Genomic DNA, 13,987 nt, shown 5'->3' with positions numbered 1-13,987 from the left:
TCAGTGTGAACCTCAGATCCTAGCTTTCAAGGTTTTGTTCCTAAATGCCAACCTGCTTTACCTGGTGCTTGAAACCAATGCTGCACAATGGGATACAAGTCTGTACATACACTGTCTCCGTTGTTGCTTGCACCTTTTCTTTAAATCTGGCTCTTAACCTCCTCATGTACAGTAATGTTGATCTGTACATAGTAGGTTCACAAATACAGCTCTCCATTTTAGTGTAAAAGATCCCTTTCTTCATGTGCCTTCTCCCTTCCTGAATCAGAGATACGATCAGTTATATTGTATGGTTTGCATGAGCTTCATTAATCACAATTTCTCTCCTTCTAGATTCCATTTTAAAGAAATGAAGAAAAATCACATTTGTGGAATCCTTCAGTTGCTCTTCCATGTTTGTGTAATACTATTGGTCTGAACTGACCACAATATGCATGCTACATGACAATAAAAATTTGTTGCAAAGGTGCCGAGCTCCCTCAACTCCCTTCCTGCTGATTTTAATTTTGGAACATGTGACTGCAAAATCAATAGAGATAAAAATTTTGATAGGAGACGTAATAACATAAAAGCAAGCAAGAACATGGATGGATGTAGCATCGTTCAAGAACTCAAAATAGCCCAAGGTGTTTCATTGTCAATTAAATACTGCTGAACTGTAATCGCTGTTATAATGTGGAAACCTCAGCAGGTAGTTTGTATTCAGCAAGTTCCCCTACACAGCAATGAAGTAACTGACATTCAGTCTGATTTGTGATGGTGGTTGGGGACGATCGGGATACCAAGGAGATCTGGCCTGCTCTTTTTCAGATGAAACTTTTCTCCATCAGAAAGGACTTTTAGAGTCTCAGCATAACCTTGCATCTGCTCATAGTAGTATACTGAAGTTCCAGGCTGCATTATACATTCAAGTCTCTCAAGTTGAAATTGAAACCATAACTGCTAACTCAAGACACAGGAGTGTTATAGCTGAGTTAATGCAGTCATTTGCCTAGTTTGATTAACTTGCAGTTTAAAAACTCCCCTTGTGTAAAGAAACATATTGTTATGCAAATAGTCTTTAATAAGATGAATAGTTTGATTGAAGTATGAATTTGTTTTCCCATAGTGTTTGAAAATAATCCTTTTTCATATCTTGCAAGATAAATTGTAGTCACGATTACCTTATACTTATTTCTAGGTTTCCTGTTTTAAAATTATTCGCACTCAAGCATTTCAGTGAAAACAGTGCAGTATTTAAAGTCTATGGCTCAACTCGTCATTTTATGAGCATATTATTTTGAAATATAGAAAAATAATGACGTCTCTGGTACACTTATAGAATTGGTCTTTAACAAAAGTCGTAAGAGAACGGGATCTCAGGGTGGGTCGTAAAATTGATGGGCTGTTCTCCATGGATTGGTGAAATAATGAGATAGGATGATTGTTTTCAACAAAGGTTTTCCTAACTTGACACTATTATTGGACATCCAGTTTTCCAAACTCCATTACCTGTTCCTCTTGAAAATATTACTTGTATCAGAATTCCCTTGTTATCTCAAATAATCTCTAAAGACTGAATTTTAAGTGGGTCACAGAGTCCAGTTTGGGGCTGTCCACTTGTGCTTGGCTATTTAACAGCCATTGGACTCTTTAGTCCCAGCAGCACTACCTAGAGTAATGACCACTGCTGGGACTACAGCAATTCCTATGAAGAGGAACCAGGGACAAGATGAGTTGTGGTTTTGCTGGGCAAACAGAGCAAGAGGATGAGAGTAGGAAAGATCCCAACAGTTGCTGGAGGAAGCCTCAGGTGGTCATTAATTGACCACTTAAAGACCTCAATTGGCACATAGACAAATGTGGTCTGTTGTATCCCTCTCCTGCCTCCGATAAAAGAGGTTATAGGCATAGTGCTGTTGCCATAGTGTCCGATTTGATGACCCCTCCAATCTGCCATTCCACTTCTGGGGTCTGCAAAATTCATCTCAAATATGCAGAACACTGTATTGTTTATAACTTATTCGTGGCCCATGAATCAACTATTGGTTATTTTATGAAGGTTTAACATAAAATTAAGAAATGATTTTCGTTTGTTTTTCTATTTCAGGTAATACCATTCAAACTTGCACTTGTCCTCATGGTTATGTTGGGAATGGCTTTGGATCCAGTGGCTGTGTTCTTTTCCATGATGTTTGTCAACCCGATAATCCCTGTGCGAATGGGCGGTGTCTTGTAAGTTCGCCTTATGCAAAAGAAATTGTCAAAATCTTCCTCAGCAATGTTATGGAGAAAATTGGATGTGAGCATAAGAGGTACAGTTAGTAAGTTTGTAGATGACACCAAAATTGGAGGTGTAGTGCACAGCAAAGAGGGTTACCTTAGATTACAACAAGATCTTGACCAGATGGGCCAATGGGCTGAGAAGTGGCAAATGGAGTTTAATTCAGATAAATGCGAGATGCTGCATTTTGGGAAAGCAAATCTTAGCAGGACTTATACACGTAATGGTAAGGTCCTAGGGAGTGTTGCTGAACAAAGAGACCTTGGAGTACAGGTTCATAGCTCCTTGAAAGTGGAGTCGCAGGTAGATAGGATAATGAAGAAGGCATTTGGTATGCTTTCCTTTATAGGTCAGAGTATTGAGTACAAGAGTTGGGAGGTCATGTTGCGGCTGTACAGGACATTGGTTAGGCCACTGTTGGAATATTTCATGCAATTCTGGTCTCCTTCCTATCGGAAAGATGTTGTGAAACTTGAAAGGGTTCAGAAAAGATTTACAAGGATGTTGCCAGGGTTGGAGGATCTGAGCTACAGGGAGAGGCTGAACAGGCTGGGGCTCTTTTCCCTAGAGCGTTGGAGGCTGAGGGGAGACCTTATAGAGGTTTACAAAATTATGAGGGGCATGGATAGGATATATAGACAAAGTCTTTTCCCTGGGGTCGGGGAGTCCAGAACTAGAGGGCATAGGGTTAAGGTGAGATGGGAAAGATATAAAACAGACCTAAGGGGCAACTTTTTCACACAGAGGGTGGTACGTGTATGGAATGAGCTGCCAGAGGAAGTGGTGGAAGCTGGTACAATTGCAACATTAAAGAGGCATTTGGTTGGATATATGAATAGGAAGGGTTTGGAGGGATATGGGCCAGGTGCTGGCAGGTGGGACTAGATTGGATTGGGATATCTGGTCGGCATGGACGGGTTGGACCGAAGGGTCTGATTCCATGCTGTACATCGCTATGACTTTATGACTCTAAAACTCATTTAAACACAGAAGCAAACATTTAATAAAATGTGGAGAGTTTGACACGGGTAAGAAACAGGAAAATGATTCATTCTGCAGGCACCCAGTTACTTCTGTAACAGTTTAAATGTTACAATTTCTTTTAATACACCTGTTTCTCAGTTTTTAAAAAAATATGCAATTGATGTACATATGGAGTCATGGTATGAAATTGTTTGTGTGTTTTTGGAGGTGGTGCATATTTTACTCTCTTGATACAGAAAGAAATTGTACAGAATGCAAGCTTGAGGCAAACACTAAATGGTTCCCACGACATTCACACAGGTTCATCTCTCATAAATAGGAGACAGGAAGAGGAGTATTCTGAGTCTGAATGGCTGTCTTTTCTAGCATTAGGTTAAAAAAAAGTGTTGTTCTACAATATAACAAATGTCTTCGGCAGAAGAACATTTACAATGACAGATGATTTTATTTTTAAAACGTGTGATATAGGTAGTAGATCCTTTATCCGAAATGCTCAAGATCAGCTGTTTTTTGCAATTTGGAATTTTTTGGTTTTCAGAATAGTGACAGTTTAATGGTGACACTTTTAAAAATCTTACCGGAGGAGCAGACTTCTAAGTAAGAATGTGCTTGGTCACGCCCCTCCCCCCCATGTCGCATCTGAGTGACACACATCGAGTGGGTGTCGACTTGGGTTAACTATTTACTCGCCCATCAACATTGTTAATGAGAAAAAAAACTTCACAAAAAACGTTTGGATTTCGGAGCTTTTTGGCTTTTTGATGTTTGGATAAAGGATCTCCTACCTGTATAAGTCTTTAGGTATACTGATAAATAGAATCTCTTGCAGTTATGTGGAAGAAATCTTCAAAGTATGTCTCGGCTGTTGTTTTGATAATTATAGGGTAAAAATGAAATACACCCCCCGGTACATGTTTCTAAGCAGAAGCTTATTTTACAGCTCAGTTGCTAATGATGAACCATTCAACTCTCATTATCATCTTCACACAGACAAGAAAAGCACAAAATTGGTGGGAATAAACAATACAAAATTTTAGTGTGTAATATAGTGCACGGAGGGAGGTTTTATGGATAAGGAAATGTTTTTATGTTGGTACTGCTCCATTGCCATTACTTCACCAGAAGCTCAGCAGAAACTCTGCTTACAATTGTGGCAGGAGTTCTGCAACATACACCATGATGTTAGGACAATAGAGCCGGTAAAGTTGCAAAGAAATTACGAGAAGTAGCATTCGGTTCACAAGATATTACACATTTTTGTCCTGACATTTTTTTTTAATTTCTACAGGTCACAGTGTCAGGTTATGTGTGCATTTGTGATCCAGGATGGACCAGCACTAACTGTACTGAGAATATTAATGAGTGTGCCAGCAACCCCTGCCAGAATGGTGGAAATTGTACTGATGGTGTTAATTTTTATTCTTGTGCTTGCACTAACGAATGGACAGGCCCGCAGTGCCAAATGCCACAGCAAGGTAAACTGATCAATATCTGTGATGGTTGTGTGAATGGAGAGAGCCCAGGAGATGACCTCTTTTTGTAATTGGTTCCAACTTCTGTAGTAAGCATTTCCTATGCTTTAAACATTATTGTAGTAGTGGTCTAGGTTTACTGATCTTTTCAGTGGACTGGGGACAGAGAAGGCTAGGAAAGTACTTCAGGACATGTGCCTTACAAAGAAAATCAGGATCTGCAGGCAAGATTCAACTGATCTGGCAGCAGCTGTGGGGAGAAGCAGAGTTAATGTTTCGAGTCTGCATCAGAACCAGCAATTTCTGGTTTTGTTTCAGATTTTCAGCAGTTTTTTTGTGTACTAGACCCTTCATATCTTCTGTGCAAAAGTTGTGTCCTACTGGATATTCTGAAGTGAAGGAAGCATTGTAGGGAGAGTAGAAGAGTTTCCAAGAAAGTAAAGATAGCTTTGGATGCATGATTTCCTAAAAATAACCTTGGGGTTGTGAGGTTCATTGAATAGGGGATCCTTGGAGCTGTTAAGTAAGTAATTGTAGTTTTTTAAAAAAAAATCATTAAAATCAGCTTTAAGTTTGGATTTATAAACCAACTCACCAGGTTATTTGGTGAATATACAGCAAGACGTGCTTCTTTGGTGAAACTGACATGTTAGGAAGACTTTTGCTGTAGGAAACAACAATTCTGAGAGTGTAATGTTGGAGGTATCATTTAATATCACTCAATCTGATGGCATCATAAGAACTTGGGTGTGGGAGAGCAGAACATCCTAGGATCTTAAAGAGTGAAGACCGAGATCCAATAGGTCTCACAATATTTTTATTAATAATTTTCAACTAACGAATAAAACTTGTGCCTGATAGCTATCTTATTTAACCTACATCTTATTTAAGGCAAGAATGTCTTCTCTTTAAGACTCGGAAGTGTTTATTTCTCTACCATTGTAAACTGAGTAGGCCATTAAATTCTAAAAACAAAATGGAGGGTAGCAGCAAGCTACCCCAAGCTCAACCTGGTGGTAGTTGGCACTAACACATAGCAGCTTTGATAAGTGAGACTGAGGAGTTCAGGCTTGGCAACTTAAAGACTGTTGTTCAAAGAATCTCTTCTCTAGGAGAGTGCTATCACTCTATGGCAGTCCACAGTTTGACAGAGTGATAAACCTCGGCTACCAAAATTTGTCTGAACAGCAATAAAGTTGTCAACAGCTTTGAAGACTTTCCATCTGTCTGAAGCTTCATTCACCTCAGCTGCACCTCCCTGCTTTCAGCCTTCACCAGAGCCTGGGAGCAGCTCACAGAGATCCACCTTACACCTCTGATGAGGGATAAGAAAAGAAGCAACATCATGTGAAGGTCTGTAGGGCAAACCAACAACTATGCTAGCTTATTTCTCTTCAGCTGCATGCCTGTCCAGAGAATAGGGAGAAGGACATTTGATCCAGCTGGAAGAACATGAGACCCCCTCCAGTGCTAGGTCTACTGGTAAAGGATCAGCTTGCTTGACAGCATCTGAATTGGAAGGGACCTAATCTACTGTCAGGAAAATCTGCTAGAGTTGCTTAGGAGATTTAAACTAGTAAGGTTGGGTTGTGGGACCCAGGAAGATAGTGAGGAAAGAGATCAGTCTGAGACTGGTACAGTTGGGAAAAGGAGCAAGTCAAACAGTCAAGGCAAGTAGGAACAAAGCAGAGATTGAGGTAAATTAAAATGCATTTGTTTCAATGCAAGAGGCCTAACAGGGAAGGCAGATGAACTCAGGGTGTGGTTAGGAACATGGGACTGGGATATCATAGCAATTACAGTAACGTGGCTCAGGGATGAACAGGACTGGCACTTTAATGTTCCAGGATACAAGAAGGACAGGAAGGGAGGTAAGAGAGGAGGGGGAGTGGCATTTTGATGAGGGATAACATTACAGCTGTACTTGGGGAAGATATTCCTGGGAATATATCCAGGGAAGTTATTCGGGTGGATCTGAGAAATAAGAAAGGAATGATTAACTTATTGGGATTGTACTATGGAACCCCAATAGTCAGTGGGAAATTGAGAAACAAGTTTGTAAGGAGATCTCAGTTATCTATAAGAATAAGGTGGTAATGGTAGGGGATCTTAACTTTCCAAACATAGACTGGGACTGACATAGTGTTAAAGGTTTAGATGGAGAGGAATTTGTTAAGTGTGCACAGGAAAATGTTTTAATTCATTTTGTGAATGTACCTACAAAACAAATCAGGACTTATACACATAATGGTAAGGTCCTGGGGAGTGTTGCTGAACAAAAAGACCTTGGAGTACAGGTTTGTATCTCCTTGAAAGTGGAGTCTCAGATAGAAAGGATAATGAAGAAAGCATTTAGTATACTTTCCTTTATTGGTCAGAGCATTGAATATAGGAGTTGGGAGGTCATGTTGTGGCTATACAGGATAATGTTTAGGCTCTTTTGGAATATTGTGCGCAATTCTGGTCTCCCTCCTGTAGGAAGGATGTTGTCAAACTTGAAAAGGTTCATATAAGAGTTACAACGATGTTGTCAGGGTTGGAGGGTTTGAGCTATAGGGAGAGGCAGAATAGGCTCGGGCTATTGTCCCTGTAGCATCGGAGGTGAGAGGTGACATTATGGAGGTTTATAAAATCATGAGGGGCAAGGGTTAATAAACAAGGTCTTTTCCCTGGGTTGAGGGAGTCCAGAGCTTGAGGGCATAGGTTTAGGGTGAGATAGGAAAGATTTAAAAGGGATCAAAGGGACAACCTTTTCACACAAAAGACGATGCGTGTATGAATGAGCTGCCAGAGGAAGTGGTGGAGACTGTTACAATTACAACATTTAAAAGCATCAGGATGAATACATGAACAGGAAGGATTCAGAGGGCTATGGGCCAAGGGCTGGCAAATGGGGCTAGGCAAATTTAGGAAATCTGGTCACGATGGATGAGTTGGACTGGAGGGTCCGTGTCTGTGCTATATGTCTGTTCTGTTTTTGTCCAATGTGTGCAGGAGGGTTTTCTGACACAGTATGTAGACAGGCCAACAAGGAGCGAGGCCACATTAGATTTGGTACTGAACCCGGCCAGGTGTTAGATTTGGAGGTAGGTGAGCACTTTGGTGATAGTGACCACAATTCAGTTATGTTTACTTGAGTGATGGAAAAGGATAGGTATGTATACAGGACAAGAGTTATAGCTGGGGAAAAGCAATCACGATGTGATTAGGCAAGATTTAAGATATATGGGATGGGGAAGGAAACTGCAGGAAATGTGCACAATTGAAATGTGAAGCTTATTCAAGGACCAGCTACTGCGAGTCCTCGATAAGTGTTTCTGGTTAGGCAGGGAGGAAGGGGTCAAGATCAGGAGCCATGGTTTACTAAGAAAGTTGAATCTCTTGTCAAAGGGAAGAAGAAGACTTATGTTAGGATGAGATGTAAAGGCTCAGTTAGGGCACTTGAGAGTTACAAGTTAGCCAGGAAGGACCTAAAAGAGAGCTACGCAGAACCAGGACACGTGAGAAGTCTTTGGTGGATAGGATCTGGGAAAACCCTAAGGCTTTCTATGAGTATATCAAGAATAAAAGAATGACCAGAGTAAGATGAGGGCCAATCAAGGACACTAATGGGAAGTTGTGTGTGGAGTCAGAGGAGATAGGGGAAAAAGACAGTGTTGTCGAGGAGAATATTGAGAAACAGGCTATTAAACTAGATGGGATTAAGGTTCACAAGGAGAAGGTGTAAGCAATTCTGGAAAGTATGAAAACAGGTAAGACCCCTGGTCTGGATGGGATTTATCCTCAGATTCTCTGGGAAGCCAGAGAGCAGATTGCTGAGCCTCTGGCTTTGATTTTTATGTCGTCATGTCTTCAGGAATAGTGCCAGAAGACTGGAGGATAGCAAATGTTGTTCCTTTGTTCAAGAAGGGGAGTAGAGACAACCCTGGTAATTATAGACCAGTGAACCTTACTTTGGTTGTGGATAAAGTGTTAGAAAGGGTTATAAGAGATAGGATTTATAATCATCTAGAAAGCAATAAGTTGATTAGGGATAGCCAACACAGTTTTGTGAAGGGTAGGTCATGCCTCACAAACCTTATTGAGTTCTTTGAGAAGGCAACCAAACAGGCGGATGAGGGTAAAGTGGTTAATGTGGTTTATATGGACTTCAGTAAGGTGTTTGATAAGGTTCCCCATGATAGGCTATTGCACAAAATACGGAGGCATGGGATTGAAGGTGATTTAGAGATTTGAATCAGAAATTGGCGAGCTGAAAGAAGACATAGGATGGTGGTTCATGGGAAATATTCATCCTGAAATTCCGTTACTAGTGTGGTACCATAAGGATCAGCTTTGGGTTCACTGTTGTTTGTCATTTTTATAAATTACCTGAATGAGGGCATTGATGGAAGGCTCAGTAAATTTGCAGTTGACACTAAGGTCAGTAGAGTTGGTGGATAGCGACGAAGGATGTTGTAGGTTACAGAGAAACATAGATAAGCTGCAGAGCTAGGCTGAGAGGTGACAAATGGAGTTTAATGCAGCAAAGCGTGAGGTGATTCACTTTGGAAGGAGTAACTGGAATGCAGAGTACTGGGCTAATGTTAAGATTCTTGGTAGTGTAGATGAGCAGAGAAATCTCAGTGTCCAGGTACATAGATCCTTGAAAGTTCCCACCCAGGTTGATAAGATTGTTAAGAAGGCATACGGTGTGTTAGCTTTTATTGGTAGAGGGATTGAGCTTCGGAACCAAGAGATTATGCTGCAGCTGTACAAAACTCTGATGCAGCCACATTTGGAGTATTGCATACAGCTCTGGTCACTGCATTCTAGAAAGGATGCGGAAGCTTTAGAAAGGATTCAGAGGATATTTACTAGGATGTTGCCTGGTATGGAGGGAAGGTCTTACGAGGAAAGGCTAAGGGACTTGACGCTGTTTTTGTTAGAGAGAAGAAGGCTGGGAGATGACTTAATTGAGACATTTAAGATAATCAGACGGTTAGATAGGTTGGACAGTGACAGAATTTTTCCTCAGATGGTAATGCCTCGCACGAGAAGACATAGCTTTAACTTAGATATAGGACACATGTCAGAGGTAGTTTCTATACTCAGAGTAGTAGGGGCATGGAACACACTTTCTTCAACAGTAGTAGACTCGCCAACTTCAAGGGCATTTAAATGATCATTGGATAGGCATATGGACGAGAATAGAATAGTGTAAGTTAGATGGGTTTCAGGTTAGTTCCACAGGGCACAACATTGAAGGCCGAAGGGCCTGTACTGTGCTGTAATATTCTATGTTCTATTACTATGATTCAGTGTCTGAGCTCTAGAGCCCTGGGTTCAAATGGCAGACTACTCCATGCACCTGCAGCCTCCTGGAACAAGGCTTCTATGTCATGGTGCAGCAGGACATTCATTGTCTGTGTCCAATAAGGCTCCTATCATTGGAGCATTTGGACTCTCCCACCCAACAGCAGGTCACCCCCTCTCACCAAGCTTGTGTGTTTTATTCTTAAGAACGGGGGGAAGGTCGAGAGGTGTGAGCATTTACAATGGCTTTTGTGGAGAAGAGGGAAAGTCTCTATTTGTGAAGTTTGACAGTGAGGCATAAGTGCAAGAAGGCAAGAGTGAGTACGAGGGCTCACTACACAGATGAGTATGAGGTGTGCCTGGTGAGAGACAACTGGGTGCAGCTGAAGAATGTGTTGGCCTGAAGAATGTTGTGCAGGAGAATGTAAGGCAAGGCAAAGTGAGGGCCTTGCTGCTTAAAGTTATGCAACTCGCTTGCTATACCCTCTTGATGTCTGTAAAGTAAAAGAAAACTGAACTGATAAAGAAAAAGTCCAGGTCAGAATCTGATTACAGTTTAAAAATCAGTCAAGGTAGAGAAGGTGAATAGACCAAGTAACTATATCAAGGTTTAAGTTTTGATGGACAATTTAGAAGGAGGCCTGTGGCATTGACTTTACAGGATCCTCCCTGAAGAGGAGCTGGCTATCACACAACAGAACTTGCACAATTGACCTCATGGTTTTTATTAACTTTGTTTCATTTCCTGTTGCTTGATATGTTAGGAAACGTTCCTTGGACACATATCAATTTCATAGAAACTGACATTTTCATTTTCAGCAAGTATCCTTTCAGTACAAAAGAAATGCTGAAAATGAGAGAAGAGCATTCACCATAAGTCAGCAGAAGGGCTTACGCTGAAATGTTGACTGTCCTGCTCCTTGGATGCTGCCTGACTTGCTGTGCTCTTTCCAGTATCACACGTTTTGACTCCGACTCTCCAGCATCTAGAGTACTCACTTTCTCCTAGAATCAGTGAAGAGACATATTATTTATATCACTGTTTCAAGTGACACAGTGTTTCCTGTACGAACTGAAGATTTACCAGGCTTGTTTGTAACTTGGCCAATTTGAGCCTGAGAAGGATTTTGAGTGCAATACCAAAGCATCATTCCAAGTTTGGAAAGGTGAAAGGAGGTGAGCCACGGTAGGTACTACTGATGCCAAGGTGTAAAAATGGACCCCCTCTCCCAAGATTTGGGACACAGGTCTCTGGTTTCATGCTGAGGTGGATAGAGTTTCAGGAATTCATGTGCCATTACTTTCTCGTCACTTATTTCAGTGGACAATAAAAATAACTAATGCTGCAACAAATGTCTGTATGTTGAGTCAAAATCCTTTGGAACAAATGGTTGAACTGACAGTTGTCTGCTCTGTTATCTTAACAAATAGTTGACCCTGGCTGTGGAGGAACATATGAAGATAGTAAGGGCATTCTCACCTCCCCCAACTGGCCCAATCCATTTCCCAGCAACAAGCAATGTGTCTACATTATCCAGCAGCCCACTGGGGAGCGCATCCACCTCCAGTTCACACATATGGAATTGGAATTCAACAACAGCTGTTCCTCAGTCTACATAGAGGTAAATTATGCCTCCCATACACTTTACAAATATGCTTTCATAGACTTTCAGCCATAAGTGCTCTGAAATGTGGATAGATAATTTAGCAAACCAATTGCAGTTGCTGTAACAATGAAATGTGAGTACTAACAGAGCACTGTGAGTACATTCTTATGAGGCACATTCTTTTCTTACCAACCAGCCAGTGAATTCACTGTTATTGACCTCAAATTAAGAATTGCTGCGGGATTCTTTTCAGGACTTACTTGAGCTCAGTTTTAAAAATGACTAATTCCAATAATCATGCAAAATAATAGGTCGTTTTGAGACCAGCAAAGTTTGATTGCTTCTTTATGCAGTTTGCATCTGGTAAAACATTACTGATCCCTGCGCTTCTCAAAATAAGTGCAGTGAAAGGAATCACATTGCAAATCTGGGAGGGACACCACGTAATCAAATGATAGTTTCCCACAAAAAGAAGTTAAGCTTTACTTTACAGTTTGTACATTTGTGTTTGGGGGTGGATTACTGCAGAGAACGAAATGCATTATAGCTACCAGCACTCTTAAAAATTATAGTACTTCATCCTTTAGGCACAGAGCTGTTGTATCTGTGAATCTAATCTGATTAGAAAACTGTCTATTCCTTTGAACGTGTTTCAGAAAATTTCCATGACTTAACCTGTGGCCAAACAATACATTGTGATTCCATAAAAGGTTTCATTAAATAAAATAACTGTCTTGATAGGAGTGACTGAAAACCATCGGTGAATTTGCTTCAAAATTAAATCACAGCAATATATTGATAACATTTTTAAGATCTCCACTTAAATACAGTACAACCTTGATTATCCGAACCTCAATTATCCAAATTTTAGACTATCTGAACAAGATCTCAAGGTCCCCTAGAAACGGCACTAGGCAGCTCAGCATTCAGTTATCAACTAAATGGCATTATGGCGTGCTTTGCCAGATAACCGATGCATGTTCGATAACTGGCACTTAAATCACCACTTGTTTACGATCAGATCAGTTATCCGAACATCAGTTATCCAAACAAAATACTCCCAGCCCATATCGTTTGGATAATCGAGGTTGTACTGTACTCCAATTGATATAATTACTACAGATTGCATATTAGTGTTTTGTTTGATTTGGTGGCTTACATTCACTCTGCTCAGTGCTGGTTTAACATGCCCCCTCTCCCTCCATTGAATCTGGATGAAGTGAGCTGAATTGGGAATAGAACAGTATAGGTACAGACATTCCATCTTTTACTGCAGAAGTGTTTTACCCATGTCCAATTAGCATAGTGTATTAAAAATCGTTTAATGTTCTTTGAGCCTGGCTGTGGAAACGATATGACAAATCCCCCCAGAAAGCCAAATCCTTACTGAATAATGCATTTTATTATTTCCACTAGAGTGGTGTTTCAAAAAGGAAAGTGATCCCTTACAGTACAAATAAAAGAATTCACCAGTAGTTCCAACTCTTCTATCCTGTGATGTATATTCTTAGCTTATTATGTTTCCAAATTTTCGACAGTGCTAAGTGTAGTCAAAATTGTGCAGCGATTGGTGAAGTAAGACAGCAAGTCAATGAAATGTTAATTTGCAGTTTAACACAAGAGAAATTACGAATATAATGTTAAAAATCACAAAACCAGATTATAGTCCAACAGCTTTATTTGGAAGCAGTAGTGCTTCCAAATAAAGCTGTTGGATTATGACCTGGTGGTGTGTGATTTTTAACTTTGTCCACCATAGCCCAACACCAGCTCCTTCACATCAATATCAGTGTCACTGGCCTTGGTTGAAATGTTATGGTTACAGCTAGCTTCTGAGTATTCTATTGGTCTCAAAATGTTTTTCAAACAAATTAGTTGCTTTATTATGTTATGGTGTTTATGCTATTTCATTATAATTAGTTGTTTGGCATCTATTATACAACTTTAAAGCATCAATTAGTGCAAAAAAGAATATTTATTTGTGTTAATATATTGACAGTCACACAGGAATAAGATGAGAGCCTCTTTTCTTAATTGCAGATGGGGCCTTCAGCAGGCTGTCAGATAAGATATAAAAAGAGCCATATATCTTGAAGTCCATGATTATGTATCAGAGAGTGCAATTGTGCAAGAATTATAACTCATCCTCTGATCCTAGTGGTAACTATGTCACAAACATTTGGGTAGGTGATGGCCTTGTGGTACTATTGATTGACTATTATCCAGAAACTCAGTTCTCTGTAGTAAACCACCTTAAACTTGAAGGAAACCAGCTTATTTTTCCTTCAGTAGATCTGCCAGTTGTGACTTTGAATTGGCTAAGTAAGAGACCTTGCATATGTGAACCAGCAACCCTGTGCCTTTTG

At 40.4% G+C, this 13,987-nt stretch overlaps 1 protein-coding gene across 1 annotated transcript in view; it reads left to right on the top strand.

The window, feature by feature from the left end:
- cubn (cubilin (intrinsic factor-cobalamin receptor)) overlaps positions 1-13,987 on the top strand; it is a 301,424-nt gene that overhangs the window by 41,377 nt on the left and 246,060 nt on the right. Inside the window, exons 11-13 of the mRNA XM_060825705.1 lie at positions 2,090-2,214; positions 4,536-4,746; positions 11,446-11,636. Of these exons, the coding sequence (XP_060681688.1) occupies positions 2,090-2,214; positions 4,536-4,746; positions 11,446-11,636 (527 nt within the window). The remainder of the gene's footprint in view (positions 1-2,089; positions 2,215-4,535; positions 4,747-11,445; positions 11,637-13,987) is intronic.

This window comes from Hemiscyllium ocellatum, chromosome 5 (assembly GCF_020745735.1).
Source record: "Hemiscyllium ocellatum isolate sHemOce1 chromosome 5, sHemOce1.pat.X.cur, whole genome shotgun sequence".
NCBI lineage: Eukaryota > Metazoa > Chordata > Chondrichthyes > Orectolobiformes > Hemiscylliidae > Hemiscyllium > Hemiscyllium ocellatum.
The sequence above is the reverse complement of the archived record's forward strand: the minus strand, read 5'-3'. Positions and strand labels throughout refer to the sequence as shown.